This window comes from Amblyraja radiata, chromosome 28 (assembly GCF_010909765.2).
Source record: "Amblyraja radiata isolate CabotCenter1 chromosome 28, sAmbRad1.1.pri, whole genome shotgun sequence".
Lineage (NCBI taxonomy): Eukaryota > Metazoa > Chordata > Chondrichthyes > Rajiformes > Rajidae > Amblyraja > Amblyraja radiata.
In genome coordinates this window covers 20528088-20544760 of record NC_045983.1, presented here as the reverse complement: position 1 = coordinate 20544760, position 16673 = coordinate 20528088, and the positions used below count along the sequence as shown (strand labels likewise).

The 16673-nt window shown below is 44.7% G+C and overlaps 1 protein-coding gene across 1 annotated transcript in view; it reads left to right on the top strand.

Annotated features, from left to right (window-relative positions):
* The window catches only part of LOC116988958 (general transcription factor II-I repeat domain-containing protein 1), a 124068-nt gene that overhangs the window by 26386 nt on the left and 81009 nt on the right, over positions 1–16673 (top strand). The window contains 6 exon segments of the mRNA XM_033046018.1: positions 2205–2345; positions 2958–3099; positions 6406–6552; positions 8422–8605; positions 10559–10872; positions 16062–16160. Coding sequence (XP_032901909.1) covers positions 2211–2345; positions 2958–3099; positions 6406–6552; positions 8422–8605; positions 10559–10872; positions 16062–16160 — 1021 coding nt within the window. The 5' untranslated portion in view covers positions 2205–2210.

Sequence of the window (16673 nt, the reverse complement as noted above, 5' to 3'; positions counted from 1 at the left end):
GATTTCCTATTATCATCCCTGGGTTATTCTCAGGATATTAAAGGCAAGCAAAGCTGCACGAGGGATTGTCAAGAATGTACCGAATTGGCTGATTGCTAAACTTAAAGAAAATGCAGATCAAGGCTTGTGGCACACTGCCACTAGTTATGGTTAGTGTCAAGCATCACACATACTGCATCACCATAGCATGCGACCAATGGGTCCCCTGTGTTTATGCCGGCTCTTTGATAGATTAGTGAAGTAATCCCATTTCCCGCTCCTTCCCTTCGATTATTTATCCTGCTTCTTTCTGAACATTATTATTGAATTGCCTTCCATCGTTTCACGTGCTGCATTCCATACTGCAAATAGCATCGGCAGTGACTAGGCATTCATTCTCATATTTCTGATTTCTTGGACTACAGTTGCCCAATCTTAAAATATCCAATGACGTATGATTTGGGTGCACTAAACATTGATGTTGTTGATTCTACAAACACTGGTTTCAAAAGCTTCTACTAATCTTCCTAGTTAATACATTCTTTGCATTTTCGGTTGGCTTATTCCTTAAGATCCTTATAATGCGCTCTTGTTTTTCTGTATTTCGTTTTTTCCCCCCTATAAAGTCTGATGCTGGAAGGCTATAAGTGCTCTGTCACAGGGCCATTTGTTTATGTTCTATGTGCTTGAGGCGAATAGTAAATGAGTGGACATTTTCATCCTTGTTTTCGAGTCTCATTTTGGTTTGCGTTACAACCTCCTCCATTGAAACATTCTACCAACGCATCTCCTTTTCCACTCTCCAGATTATCCCAGAAAAGCGCAGTCTCCCCATCCCCAAAGGAGACTGAACCTTCAGGTTCCAGGACTAACTGCCCTATTCCTGTTACTTTACGATGCCCTTTTAAAACAAATCTATATTTGGTCACCTCCAAATATTGCTCCGTGGGAGATTCATTTGACGACATCCTTCCTGCTTGGCACTTGGGATTGTTGTTACATTAAATGCACTGTGTAAAATGAACCTGTTGCTTTGACTGTAGATCAAGGGTTCCCAACCTGGGGGAAATTTACCCACGGGGGTGGGGGGGGGGGGGTAAATTTGTTGATTCTGGATTTGTACATATTTTTTCTCATTGACTGACTCTTTGTTTCTGGTATACCGGTATCTGTACGTCATTAGTCGTTCACAAATAAGTGAAATAACATTGTTATGCGCTATTAAAGTTGCCTGGGGTAAACGGGACGAAAAAGGTTGGGAACCTCTGCTGTAGATAGTGTGATAATCAATCGTGGTTGACTTTATAATTGAGAGTGGAATTCCAGGTCCACCTATTGAAATTAATACTGGTGGAGTAGTGACTTTCAGGCATTGAGAGAGTTATGATGCAAGGAGACTTTAATATCTCGCCTTCAGTTTCAAACCACACGTGACCGGATTCAAGAACAATTTTTTCCTCACTGTTATCAGACTTTTGAATGGACCTCATGTACTGGGATGAATTTCCTGATCTTCCAATCTACCCCGCTACTTCCTTTGTACTTTTTAAATAATCTACATTGTTGCGGTTTTATACTTGCACTTTCTCTGTAGCTTTAACTCTATAGTCTGCTCTCTGTTTTTTTGTTTGCACTGCCTGTTGTACTCATTGATTGTTCAGTCCTGTATCTAGATGCACGTGTCAGCTGTATGACTCTATTTAAAAACAAACAAAAAAAACAATACCATTACCTTCCCATGGACTGTCCTGGACCTTTGTGGCCTGAATCAGAATCACTGCTGATCCAGTGTCTCAGCCAGAACACATCTCTGAATCTTGAGAAATGGAACTCCTGCTCGCTCCTCAGCGCCTTCAATGAAAAAGCGAATGAATGGGGGATGATGGGACCATGTTCACCTGTGATTCTTGCCTGGATCATTAACAAATGTGGAACATTTCTTTTGGAAAACCTGATCAGGGACTGTTCGAATTGTGCTCGACAGCAAGTCAATTCCTTGGGAAAGGGAGGTTCAAGTTGGCAGGAATTTGATGATTGTGTTTAAATAAGTATTTGTATGTCTTGGCTGCAGTTAAATGACTTAACTTTTCAATCTGCACCCAATTAATTAATCACTGTGATCCACATATACATGTATTAAACACTGTGTACAACAGACCAATGATAAACAGGAAAAGCCCCGAGTTTCTGTCAGATATACCATTTGTTGATCTTTGCTTCCACAGGTAAGCATGGCACAGAGTGGGAGCCTGGAAGAAGGAGCCAGGAGTAATAATTGTCATGAACAGTTGCTGATGTGTGGAGTTCAGAGCCTTTCGGACAAGAAGGATATTATTACCAGCTTGGTCTCTGCGTTGGATTCAATGGTCAGTGCAATCTGTTCTGCTGTGGCAGCCATGCTCGATTAACACGGGCGTCAATTCACGCCTCGTCCTCGTAAATCCCTTTAACACCACTTTCCCCATTCATCTTATGGAAATGATGATTGCTCCCCTCTCTCCCACACCCTTCGGGGAAACACGCACATGTGCACACACATGTCAAAGAGACATGCACTGTGGAAACCAAACTTCTCGTGATGAGTGTTATTTTCACGGTAATTTTTATTGTGATAGTGAAATGCAGCTAGTTTACAGGGTAGGATGATTCATTGTTTGAGCCTGTTCTATCATTCACTAAAGTGTGGCATAGATATCTCATCTCTGTATCTTAATTCCATCTATTGGCACTGGTTCCAAAGCCATTCAAGCCCTTCCCTAACAATAACCTATACATTGCAAGTTTGAAATATGATCCCCGCACTCTATGTTTTTTGAGGAGAGAGTTGCAAGGGTTGGGTACCAGGAGTTCCCTCGTGTGAATTATCTCGCTCATTGGACAACACCAGTGAATTGCCTTTCACTGTCTGGGGTTAATGTTGTGGTTCTGTCCAGCCCTGCCCCGCGACTAATATCTTTGTGATTCTTTGCTGTCTACAGTGCACTGCTCTCTCAAAGTTAAACGCTGAAGTTGCCTGCATTGCCGTTCATGACGAAAGCACATTCGTCTTGGGGACCGAGAAGGGGAAAGTGTTCCTGAATGCGAGGAGAGAATTACAGAAAGAATTTGTCAAATATTGCGGTAAGTTGCGCAACTCTGCTGTTAATGCAAACGAAAACTGATGTTTGAGCTGCCAGCACTGGAGCACAAAAGCTGAGTTATGCATGTTCTTCCAGCATGTCTTACTCTAGGTCAGAACATAATCGTGGCTGACCTGTCAGTGTGGAGCTGAGGCAGTCTGTATTGTTAGCAAGGGAGAGGAGAAGGGGGGTTTCGACCCAAAATGTCACCCATTCCTTCTCTCCAGAGATGCTGCCTGTCCCGCTGAGTTACTCCAGCATTTTGTGTCTATCTTGCATTGTTTGAAATGTATAGTTCGAGTACTGTTTTTTAAATTTGCACAAAGGCCCATTGCGCCCCCCCCCGGCACAAATTTGGACATAAAGATGGTTACGTAGGAATCCATCTTTGGTTGAAGTACTAACTGGGACAGTTTCTTCCCAGCTGTCATCAGGCAACTGAACAGTCCTCTCATCAGCAAGAATGTGATCCTGACCTCCCATCTACCTCATTAGAGACTTTTATGTCTATGTCTTAGAGAACTATCCTTAATCAAACTTTATCTTGCTCTAAATGTTGTACATTTTATCCTTTATCTGTGGACAGCTTGATTGTAATCGTGTATAATCTTTTCTTTGACTGGATAGCATTTAAAAACAAAGGCTTTTCACTGTGCCTCTGTCCATGTGACAATGACCACGTGATTACGCTGGCACCCTTTCCCTTCGTCATTGCCCTCGATTATGCCACGAGGCACAAGGAACATGAGGGCCTCGGCTTCACAATCACCCCAAGGCGTTCGAGAAGAATTGGGCCTGTCAACTTGTCAGGCCTCGACTTCGCTGATGACATCATCCCGCTGTCAGACCAGATTAGAGAGGCACAGGAGCTGCTCGGCAGGGTTGAGACGGAGTGCGACAAAGTGGGCCCCCACCTCAATGCCAAGAAGACGGATTACATGGCGTTCAACGTTGGTGACCATGCGCCTCACAAGACCAGTGGCGGTGCATCTCTCAAAGTGGAGGACTTCAAGTACTTGGGAGCGAGGATGCAGACGCCTCGGATGTCTAAGGGTCTCAAACTGAGATTCTTCCATGCAACTGTAGAGACCATATTATTGTACGGGTGTGAGGCATGGACTCTCACTCGAGCACTGTCCAGGTCCCTCGATGATACCTACACCCGAATGCTCAGAAAAGTTCAAAATGTCAGTTGGAGGGACCACATCGCCAACGCCCTGCTCTATGGGGAGATTCCACCTCTGACTGAGAAAATCAGGCGGAGAAGGATGAGGCTCGCTGGTCACTGCCACCGCCACCCAGAAATGGCAGCAAACAAGGTGGTGCTGTGGGAACCCACCCATGGAAGACGTGATCCGGGACGGCCAATCAAGACTATGCTGAAGACGTTGATCGAAGACGCACATGCAGAGACAAATAGAGGAGCTTGGAGGACAGAGATGTGTGGTGCGTCCGTCACCGTGCCTGTCGGAAACCAGCAACACTGCGTCGCTAATGTTTTCAATGATTTAATAATAAAAATAATACTATTATGCTTTGCCATTGACTTTGTGGCAAGTTGACAATTTGTTCAGCAATGGCAAAGAGGACTTTCCAGGCAAATTTGCTACTGTTTAAAGAAGAGCTGAGGTGATTGTGTTATTCTAACCAACATTTGTCCCTTATCAAAATCATCACAAGCAGATGAGCTGGTCTTGCAGTATCTCTTCTACTCGTGGGATTTTGAACTGTATACATTCGCAGCCCCCTGTGTCCATGTAACAAATGCGACTGCATTTCAAAAACACTTCAAGATCTCTGCTGAGTTTTGGATGTCCTGGAGTGGCCTTTCTGGACACAGTCTTTGTAAAGAACACGTACAAACCTCTAAATTAACTGCGCTCTGTCAAAGGCTGAAGGAGATGACTTAATGTGTCATTAAATCAATGTGAAGGGATTTGAATAACCCCTCGTTTTGTTAATGGCCCCAGGCGTACGCAATATCTCTAAATTGTTGCAGAGGTCTTTGATGGGATGAACCAAGTACTGATCAGCAAAAAAAGCTCAATAGATGCCCAGTGCCACTGGTGGTCCCTCAGGGTGAAAGGACAAAGTAGAGTCTATCCATGTACCCTTCCGAGTGTCTTCTAAATATTGTACCTGCCACAACTACCTCCTCTGGCAACTTGATCCATATACCCACCACCCTCTGGAAAACGCTGTCCCTCTGGTTCTAATTAAATTATTCCCCCCCCCCCCCCCCCCCCCCCCCCCCCCCCCACCCCCCTAAATCTACACCTTCTGGTTCTTGATTCCCCTAGCCTGGGTAAAAGATTGTGTGCATTCACACTATCAATTCCCCTCATTATTTTTATACACCTCTATAAGATCACCTCTTAACCTCCAGCGCTCCAAGAAATAAAGTCTTAGCTTGCCTAATCTCTCCTTATAGCTCAGGGCCTCGAGTCCCGGCAACACGCGGCTACTTTCAGTTTTTTATTCCTTATTCCAATAATGCCGGAGGGGGAAATTGCTGAGGCACTTGTAGTGCAAGATGATCGTCTGTAATTCATCACAGGCCTATTTTTGTGCTTGAGAGTAATGGCAGCAGAGGCCTGGATAGAGGTCCATTTCCTCTTGCAATGGTGTAGAGAGCAAGCATGTGTATGCATTGTGTTTAGCTAGCTGCGTTTGCTCAGTTTGCTCAGATAGTCAATACGACCGGCCGTTAGTCGCCAATCTTGAAGTACTGTTGTAAAACTTCTGGCCCTTAATTTGTCAAACACTTCATCTTTACACAGCTCAGTACTACTATAACCTCAAGTAACCCTTGATTTTCCTCTCTCCATCCTAGTTCTCCCACTGGTTTATTTTCCTCCTGATTAAATTTTACTTTGTATGCCTTGTTGTCTCCTTCACTTAGCTCACTATGATCTATTCCACATCTTCCTTGATCTCCGTCCCCTTTGATCTCCCATTTTCACCTCACCCTTCCATATCTGTATGCCTCCCTCTCCCCTGACTCTCAGTCTGAAGAAGGGTCTTGACCGAAACATCATCCATTCCTTCTATCCAGAGATGCTGCCTGTCTCTGAGATCCCCCAGCATTTTGTGTCTATCTTTAATATTTTAGCTTCCAGCTCTGTTGGGAGTGTTGGAAATGTGTGCTGGAAGTGTGTTTTTTAAGTACTTAAATTTTGTGGACAGGCCAACGAGTTCATGGTAATTAATAAGTAAGCGGGAGAAGCTGAATGAATACTCTGCGTTGTGACTTGGGGGCTGTCAGTATTCCTTGGCTGTGAACTAAATCTCCATCTTTATTCTACAGCAAGCTGGAACGCACAACTGCGGGGAATGGAGATGTTAAAAATGGTGGCGGAGAATGGGCGGAATGTACAGAGGGACACGCTGGATCCCATTAGTGACGTTTACGTGCTGCGTAAAATGGTGGAAGAAGTGTTTGCCGTGTTGTACAGTGAGTGTTTACTGCAGAAGAAGCTCTGGACTTTGGTGGAGAGGTTCACTGGCGGTTTTGATGCTGCGTTCCACTGGTGCTGACTCTCACTGTTGGGGGAGTAAAACCCACGGCTGCTGGTCCTGTCGGGCACCAAAACAGCAGCATCTCTGCCACTGTCTTGACATCTATTAGCGTACAATGGCAGACGTGCTGCTCCTTTGTTAGGGGGTAGGGGATCTAGCTGCACATGTGCTGCCTGTTCTGCTGGGGCTTCTATGGGAGCCATCTATTCTACTAAGGGCACAGCAATACAAGTACTGGCCATTCTGCTGGGCCATTGATTTTCTGACCAATTCTGCTGGTGCCATCTATTCTAGGAGTACATTTGCACAGTTACTGCCATTCAGTTGTGGTATGTCCGACTGAGTCCAGATTCTGTCAGGACACACAATAGTGCAGTGGTAGAGTTGTTGCCTTACAGTGCCAGAGACCCGGGTTCGATCCTGACGATGGGCGCTGTCTGTACGGAGTTTGTACATTCTCCCTGTGATTTTTCTCCAAGATCTTCGGTTTCCTCCCACATTCCAAAGACATTCAGGTTTGTAGGTTGATTGGTTTGGTATAAATGTAAATTGTCCCTAGTTATGTGTAGTGTTAAAGATTAGATTATTAGATTATACCTTTAATAATCCTTTTCAGGAAATTACAGTGCCACGACAGCTTCAAGACAGACATAACACCACACATTTCCTCAAATGGCTTCCATACTTAACAAGTTAAAATACAAGTTAAAATACAAGTTAAAATACAATTAATTTAAAAAAAAAAAAAAAAAAAAAAAAGTGCAGTTATTTATGCGCAGAGATCACTGGTCAGTGCGGACTCGATGGGCCGAAGGGCCTGTTTCTGCACTGTAGCTCTAAATTAAACTAAGACACATCTCTACAGCCACATGCTGATTTTTGCCAGGACCCAGCTGCACTGAAGCTCCATAGCTCTACTGGATAGTAAATTCCACAACAAAACATAGAACATTGGTGCAGGAGTAGGCCATTTGGCCATTCAAGATGATCATGGCTAATCATCCAAAATTAGTACCCCTTTCCTGCTTTCTCCTCTTATCCCTTGATTCCGTTGGCCCTGAGAGCTATATCTTACTCTCTCTTATCCCAATGGGAATCTGCTCATCTCTCTATGCTGGGGATGTGTTTTCTTTTGAATTTACAAAATCTAGTTGAATGTAAGTTATCAATGGTGTGCGATGAGGGGAATTTGCAGGCGGAGAGTTTGGATATTTTATGTCATTGATTCACTTAAAAAGCAGAAACTATTGCTTTATAATTTTAGTTTAGTTTGGAGATGCAGCGTGGAAACAGGCCCTTCGGCCCACTCGGTCTGTGCCGACCAGCGTTCCCCGCTTATCCTATCCTACACACACAAGGGACAATTTACAATTTTATCAAACCAATTTACCTACAAACCTGTACGTCTTTGGAGTGTGGGAGGAAACCAGAGCACCCAGAGAAAACCCACGCAGGTCATGGGGAGAACGTACAAACTCCATACAGACAATTACCCTTAGTCAGACCGAATCCGGGTTCCTGGTGCTGTAAGGCAGCAACTCAGCCACTGCACCAATGTGACCCTGCAGGAGGGAATTCTGTGCAACACTCATACCTTGTCTATGGCTTTAAGTAGACAGTCACAGACACAAACTAAAATGGCTCATTGATCAATGTTGAGTCCAAATTTCCGACAACAATCATATTACCGCAAGATCGTTGGAGTTCTATCTGCATGAAGTAATGTGAGAATATTTTTTGAAATTTGCAGATATATTGTTTGGGGTTTAAATATGTCTAACGATCACACATCACTTGGTTTCAGGCGAGGCTCTGGAAAAGTCCACAGTTGTTCCTGTGCCTTATGAGAAGATCCTGAAGGAGCCACCTTCTATAGTTGTGCATGGTTTGCCCGATGGCGTTTGCTTCAAGCGACCTTCAGATTACGAAGCTCACACGCTGAAAAGGATCTTGGAGCGAAGTAACAGAATCCAATTTACTGTGAAAAGGTATTCACATACAAGAGGGAATTGGGGATGGTGGCAGTTGGAGGGCTGACATATTAACCAGTCCAGCATCCAGACAGGCAACATCAAATCATTGTTTTGATGAAATGAAAGAAAGAAACTTGTACCTGTGTTGTAAAGGACTTCCCAGCTACTGATGCACTTTTGAACTCTGGTCATAGTCGTACAGCGTGGAAACAGGCCCTTCGACCCAACTCTGACCAACATGTCCCATCTACACTAGTCCCACCTGCCTGCATTCATCCCATATCCCTCCAAACCTATCCTATCCATGTACCTGTCTAAATGCTGCTTAAACATTGCAATAGTACCTGCCTCAACTATCTTCTCCAGCAGCTTGTTCCATACATAGAAACATAGAAATTAGGTGCAGGAGTAGGCCATTCGGCCCTTCGAGCCTGCACCGCCATTCAATATGATCATGGCTGATCATCCAACTCAGTATCCCGTACCTGCCTTCTCTCCATACCCTCTGATCCCCTTAGCCACAAGGGCCACATCTAACTCCCTCTTAAATATAGCCAATGAACTGGCCTCGACTACCCTCTGTGGCAGAGAGTTCCAGAGATTCACCACTCTATGTGTGAAGAAAGTTCTTCTCATCTCGGTTTTAAAGGATTTCCCCCTTATCCTTAAGCTGTGACCCCTTGTCCTGGACTTTCCCAACATCGGGAGCAATCTTCCTGCATCTAGCCTGTCCAACCCCTTAAGAATTTTATAAGTTTCTATAAGATCCCCTCTCAATCTCCTAAATTCTAGAGAGTATAAACCAAGTCTATCCAGTCTTTCTCCAGATTTGGAGACCAAAACTGTACGCAATACTCCAGGTGTGGTCTCACCAAGACCCTGTACAACTGCAGTAGAACCTCCCTGCTCCTATACTCAAATCCTTTTGCTATGAAAGCTAACATACCATTCGCTTTCTTCACTGCCTGCTGCACCTGCATGCCTACTTTCAATGACTGGTGTACCATGACACCCAGGTCTCGCTGCATCTCCCCTTTTCCTAGTCGGCCACCATTTAAATCATACACCTATCACCCTTTGTGTAACCCTTATGTTACCCCTCAAGTTCCCATTAAATTGTTCCCCCCTCACTTTAAACCCATGCCCTCTTGTTCCAGATTCTGGGCAAAAGACTCCCAGTGCGTTTACCCGATCTATTCCTCTCGTGTACTGTTATACTCTGCAAAGTACAGCATTAGTCCATGCACAATAGACTCCCTTGAACAACAATCCGATTATGACCAGATCATGCCCATTTTGAGTACTGGCTGTTAGATTGATATTGGCCAATGTTAGTGGAATAGTGCTGGGCCGTTTTTTGTTGCTTGAGAAGGTAAATGAAAACTTGATTTAATGATTGAATGTACCTCCAACTGTACAATACTTCCTCCTCTGGATTATTGTGTATTTAAAAGGAACATGACTGGCATTTTTGTGGAGTTCGGTCTACCGTCCCTCGAACTGTGAGGCTACTGCACCTGATATTCCCAGCCAGCCTCCCATCCGAGCACTGACCCAGCCTGGGCCTGCTTAGCTGGGTATGATGGGAGGCTGCTACAATGCTGTCCCATTTTGTTTAAATCTCTGGAGTGGGTCTTGAACTCTCAACTCTGCAAGGGAAAGAGACCAATCTTAAATCATGCCGTAGATGTTCAATCGTAATTGTTTGCGTTTGACATTGTTGTTCATGGGAGTTTATTGAGGAAATTGAGAACTGGAACATTGCAATATGTAGAAATAATGAAGTTATCTTTCAATACCCACAGCTTTCCCATAATACCCACTGCAAGTACTTATTTGTCACATGTCGAAATCTCAGTGGGGATGTTTGTAAAATACATTTTTTACAATGTAAAGCAGATCAAACCAGAACTTGCGATCAATAATGTTCCCATTTATTTATTTTGCTCCCCGGTCGCGCGCTTCCAGATCATTGGATGAGGACATCCAAGAGCTGAGGCCCTGTGTTGAGCAGAATCAGGAAATCCAGCCTGGAAAAAGCGTCTGTGAATTTAATCAGGAGAGTCCAATGGCTAATCTTTCCAATCAAGACACCGGCAGTGTGCGGACCCCTCCACAATTCCTTTATGAACTCCCGGGATCCAGGATCCCATTGGATTTAAACCAGGAGCATCTGACTGCAAGGCCCACTACGAACTTTAACCACGAGGTTTCGCCCACTGGAACCTTAATGATGGACATGAAGAAGTTGCCTCCTGCACGGGACTGCGCAGATGATACTGGTAAAGGCGTTTTCTATTTATGGGTGGGGGGGGAGTAAGCATGTAGCATTTTGCCACAAGCAAAGGCAGTAAGCATCTGGTGGTTTCCAGTTGACAGGTTCGGGCTAGAAGATAAGAAAGCGCAGATTGTTTCAAAGTAGGCCTGTAACATTCTGTGGAGACAAAGAACTGCAGATGCTGGAATCTTGCATAGGACACAAAGTACTGGAGTGACTCAGCGGGTCAGGCAGCATCTCTGGAGGACATTGGATAGGTGACGTTTCGGGTCGGCACCCTTCTTCAGACTGATTGTAGTGGGGGAGAGAAAGCTGGAATAGAGGTGGGCTCGGGCTAAAGCCTGGCAAGGTGATAGTTGGGGTCTCGACCCAAAACGTCACCCATTCTTTCTCTCCAGAGATGCTGCCTCTCCCACTGAATTACTCCAGCATTTTGTGTCTACCTTCAATTTAAACCAGCATCTGCAGTTCTTTCTACACAGTGATAGTTGGATACAGGTGAGAGTATTTTTGATCAGCAGAAGCATGAACAAAGGCTGGAAATGTATAAAGATGAGAGTGTGACAAAAGAGGACTGAACGAAACAAAAAGGAGACAAAGTGGTGTTGATGAGAGAAGTGCTTTGAACGGGCAGTGAAATGTAAAGGCAGAGGTTGAAATATGGGTGGAATGGAATAGGGGGATTGGTGGGAGTGGCAGGAGGGATAGTGGGAGAATGGATGCACACTGGACTCTGGGAAAGGGAGGGGGGGAGAATGGGGTGGGATGTTACCCCAAAATTAGATTTCTCCCCATTCTTTTTCTTCTTTCCACCCATTTAAATTTGCCTTCCTGCATTCCAGTCAATAGCTCGTGTGAATGGGGCTGAGTCTTCAGATTTGCGTCATGCATTGGGGTGATCGGGTGCAGCAAGTGGGCCACAGGCTCCTGAATACAGTTCAGTGAGGGCTTCATCAGCGAGTAGAAGTGTGGCAAACTGTACATTACCCTTCACGTTTCCTTTAAAATTCCCCTCCAGCAGCGAAAATAGACCAAGTTTATCGTGCAGAGAAGGAGCTCAGTAAGTCGTGAAAGAAGCACTTTCAAGAGAGAGCTAGATAGGGCTCTTAAAGATAGCGGAGTCGGGGGATATGGGGAGAAGGCAGGAACGGGGTACTGATTGGGGATAATCAACCATGATCACATTGAATGGCGGTGCCGGCTCGAAGGGCCGAATGTTCTACTCCTGCGTCTATTGTCTATAATGGCATCTTATTGAAATTGCATCCTTTATTTCCTTGGGGATATTCCAAAGTGGTTTATGCTCTTGAAAGTGCACTGGGCTACCATTATGTAGATGAACATGGCTGAATTTGTGTCATTTTATTTGTGCTAACTATTGGTTGATGAATGGATGCTGGCCAGGATACCGCATCTTCTTTGCAAGCTACTGTGGTTTCCTTAATATCCCTGTGACCAAGCACATCATTAGACAACATGGCATAACCACAGTGCTGCAGTGAAAGTTGGGGCAGGAATCTGCCCCAGGCTTCTTCTGCTCTGCTGCTGCAATTTGTGGAAGTGCCGCAGATGCCTCTTTTAAGCATTTGGATGAACTTTCTGTTAATCTGGCGAAATTTGCGGGAAGGGCAGGGAAAGCCGATGGAAAATTCCACGATTTGTAACTGATCCAATTGCATTAGCAGCCGAGCCAAACTGACTGAAGCTTTGGTCAGACCGCTTGTCATGTTGCTTGTTGCAAAACATCTGTATGACAAGGCAATGCTGCTGCCAGAGACCACTTTAAGATGCAAAACAGCCTCTGTGACCATTTAAACGGACAGAGTATTGTTAGCAGCAAAGTCCTCACTCACCAGTTTGGCAGGTTCTTCAACTCTTCCTTTCAAAAAAACACATATGTGTACTTAATGTTCTTTATTGTGGAGCGTGCGACATGTATAATCCCTATGAATCAAGATAATGGTGTGTTTACAGTAACAGACAGTCAATAGAAGTCTGAGTTTTAATCTATATCTCTTCAACGGCAACGTTGAACCAGTTCATTATCATGAGAGATGCTTGTTGTCTTGAAAGGAATCTTCAGACACTTTAATAACCTGCCACTAAAGACGCAGGGCACTCCTTGCAATTAGAGGGAAAAAAAACACAGTTGAAACTCCTGCTGGACATTTTAAATCCGTGCCCCAAGGCTTTTCAAAGGATGAGGCCTGTTGGATATTTCCAGGAATAATTTTCAAATCTCTCTGACCTCCAATAATTGTCATTTTCACATGCAACTCGCTTCAATTTTCATGTTTTGGTAAATGAAACCAGTTGGTCTGGCCGCTGAAGATTCTCGTGCTGGAGGAAGGACTGGCAGCTGTTGGCTTAATCGGGAACCGTTTTGCTCACCCATGCACGAGGTGTTCTTTGTCTCTTAGCCACGGTAAAGTGGGTTGGGGGGGGGGGGGAGTGGAAAATGGAGAGGAGAGGGTTGGAGCTGAACTTATTGAGTCCGTTTCATTGAAATGAGTGAGTCTGTTTTAATTTTACTCAGTGAGATAAAAAACAGCCTGGCCTTGAAATTTCACTGAACCTTGTCCCTCACCCCGCCCCGAATAAAACAGCTATGCAATTGAGAATTCGAGTAAACCAATGTCGTGCTTATTTATGGCTGTCTTCGCGCCCATTGGGAAATTCAATTCCTATTTTTTTTCAGCAATTTTTCTCTTTGTCCAAGTACCTTCGTTCCCAGTTGAACAATATCTCTCAAATCAATGTCAACAGCAGTACCACATGCAACATTTCTGGCGGTGAGTTTTTAAACCAAAGTGGTTTAAAAGCACATGTAATTAATTCCAAGGGCAACCAGCTTTTACAAATTCCATGTTGCTGGTTATATACAGGGCCAAAGGTGTTTGCCTGTACTGAGTTGTGTGACCTACTACAGCTGCCCAGATCTACCTGGATTGCTCCAGTCATGGAGGTTAGAGGGGAATAGATACGGTAAATGCACAGTCTTTGTGCATTTTGTACCGTCTTTGTACCATAAGAGGGGGGAGGGGAGGGGGAGGGGGGGGGGGGGCAAAGCCCGGCAAGTGTATATGAGGTTTAATTGGCAGATGGGTGGAGTAAGCGACAAAGGCACGAGGTGAAAAGCAAACACACCCTATTGTATTGTAAGCTATTTGAGCAGAATATGAGGTACTGTTCCTCCAGTTTGCATGTGGCCTCACTCTAGCAATGGAAGATGCTAAGGACAGAAAGGTCAGTATGGGAGGAGAAGCCTGTGGTTGGTGACATAAAAGAGGCCACATCAGGAGCATCAAATGTAGTAGACAAGATTTGAAGAGGTCTCACCTGGAAGGGCAGCTGAGGTCCCAGGATGGAAGTTTGAAAAGAGGTATAGGGACATGAGTTGCATCTTCTGCAGTTGCAGGGGAAAGTGGGTTGAGTGGGGAAGGGATGAGTGAATGGAGTTGCATTTTGTGCGGTCTCCACAGAAAGGGGTGGAGAAGGGTGGAGAAGATGTGACTGCTTCAAGCCTCGTCTACTGCATTCTGTGTTCCCAATGTGGCCTTGTTTACAAGTCGAGTCAAGGGAGCGACCATTTTGAAGTACACTTGCGCTCTGTCAGCAAAGGCCTGCTGGAGCTTCTGAATGCTACACATTGTAACTCACCTTCCCCTTACCTTACCGACCAGCACTGATGTTGGTTTGATAATCTTCCAGTGGATTTGAAAGATTTTGCAGAGACCCATTATTGGCGTTATTTCCCCCTTGCCTTGAGTGTTATCTGTGAGTAGTCTCCCAAGTATATCTGAGGGCAAGGATCAATGCAGCTTGGCCGACGGTGTGAGATCTTGATCTTCAAATGTCCTCTTCCACAGGTGGCCAAAAGCTGTGCACTGAGATGTAACTCGTGCGATATGAAGTTTAGAAGGATGAGGGGGGGGGACCTCATTGAAACTTGCTGGATAGTGAAAGGCCTGGATAGAGTGGATGGGGAGAGGATGTTTCCACTCGTGGGAGAGTCTAGGACTAGAGGCCATTGCCTCTGAATTAAAAGACGTTCTCTTAGAAAGCAGATGAAGAGGAATTTCTTTCGGAGCGTGGTGAATCTGAGGAATTCATTGCCACAGGCTTTGGAGGGTTTTAAGGCAGAGATAGGTAGATTCTTGATTAGTACAGGTATCAGGGGTCATGGGGAGAAGGCGGGAGAGTGGGATTGAGAGGGAGAGATAGATGAGCCATAATTGAATGGCGGAATAGACTTGATGGATTGAATGGCCTAATTCTGCTCCAATCACGTATGGATTGGGCTCCATGTTGCCTAGGAAATCTTTATTGTCCGGCATTGTAAGAACATCCTCTTGGTGAATGTGTCGCTGTTGACGTGGAGCTTGGTCTTCCACCATGTGCAACGGCAACACTGTAACTTTTATTCCAGCTACAATTGCAATGGCGTTCTCCAGTCCTCTCTGTCTTGTTGTTCCTGATCAAATAATCGTTGTTTGGTTAGGGATTAGTCCCTGAATGGTGATTTTTTTTTTTTTTTTTGAGGGAGTGGGGTTCAAGGGTTTAGTTTACTTACAATAATGCAAGTAATTAAGTCGTAAATGAAGGAGAGGAGAATCTGATTTCCCACCAAAATAATGCAAGCGACCAATTTTATTTTGTGGCACATGGCATTGTATCTCAAACAGTGCTTTCCGAACCTCGTAAGGATGATGGAGCCAGTTATAAATTAATTTATAAAGCTCCAGGTTGGAGAGTCATTTCAAGCTCTGGGTTCAAACTGAGCGGAAAGATTCAAGAGTATCTATTACGCATTGATGATCAATGCGATGTTCAAATTTAGCGGACACTGACATTTCACTATATTATTGACCCAGCATCACGGTATTATTTCTGCCGATTTATTCATCGGGCTAAATTAAGACAGTCCCTCCCTTTTCCTCTTCCCCACGCCTGCGTGTTGGGTGTAAATGCTCTGTTGCAGCTGATGTTGAGCCTGCTGAGCCAGCCAGGGCCGGTTAATCAACGTCAGGACTGGCCAGTTAATGGAGGGAATTAAACCCTTCATGAGGTTAGTTGTCCACCACAACCTGCCGGTGAAGTGGGACAATCAGCGAGATGGCCGCTCCCTACTCTCAGGACAGTGTACTCTGACTGTCTCCATCTCCATGCTAATTGTGTTCTCCTCATTTCCAGGTAAAAACACAACAGGGTTTATTGGTGAAGTCAGCAACATCTCTCAACATTCACACGTTTCAAAGCGGCTTCTTTTTTCTATAGTACACGATAAAGCAGGTAACACGTTTTGCATGTTCTCTCGGGAGCATAGACGGGAAGAGGCTATGGCACAGAGCTCAGATCAGCAAGGGTCTGTGTAGGACCTCTATACTCCTTTCCATGAAGGATTGTCTAGAAGGTCTACCCCATCTTCTGATAATGATGCCTTGGGTTCAATGACCTCTCAAAGACAAACTACCCTGATCATAACTGTAAATACCTTAGTCTCACACAGGTTGAAGCACAAGCATCTTTATTGTCTAGTTCATCATCACATACGTTCAGTCTACTGCAGCTACTGGCTGGCAGCAGGCGAGTTCTTACACTATAAACATATAATTAGGCAGAGTTATAATTACTAAGCATTCTGATTGGCTAACATGCAATAGCCAATCTACATCTCTTCTTCTATAAATGAAAAAGCAACCAAGGCATTTCAAACTATAAACCGGGTAAATAATAATAAGGTTCAACATAATCGCCATATCTAATAGGTGGCTTGCTAACCCGCCCGGTCCTCGTACGGTATGG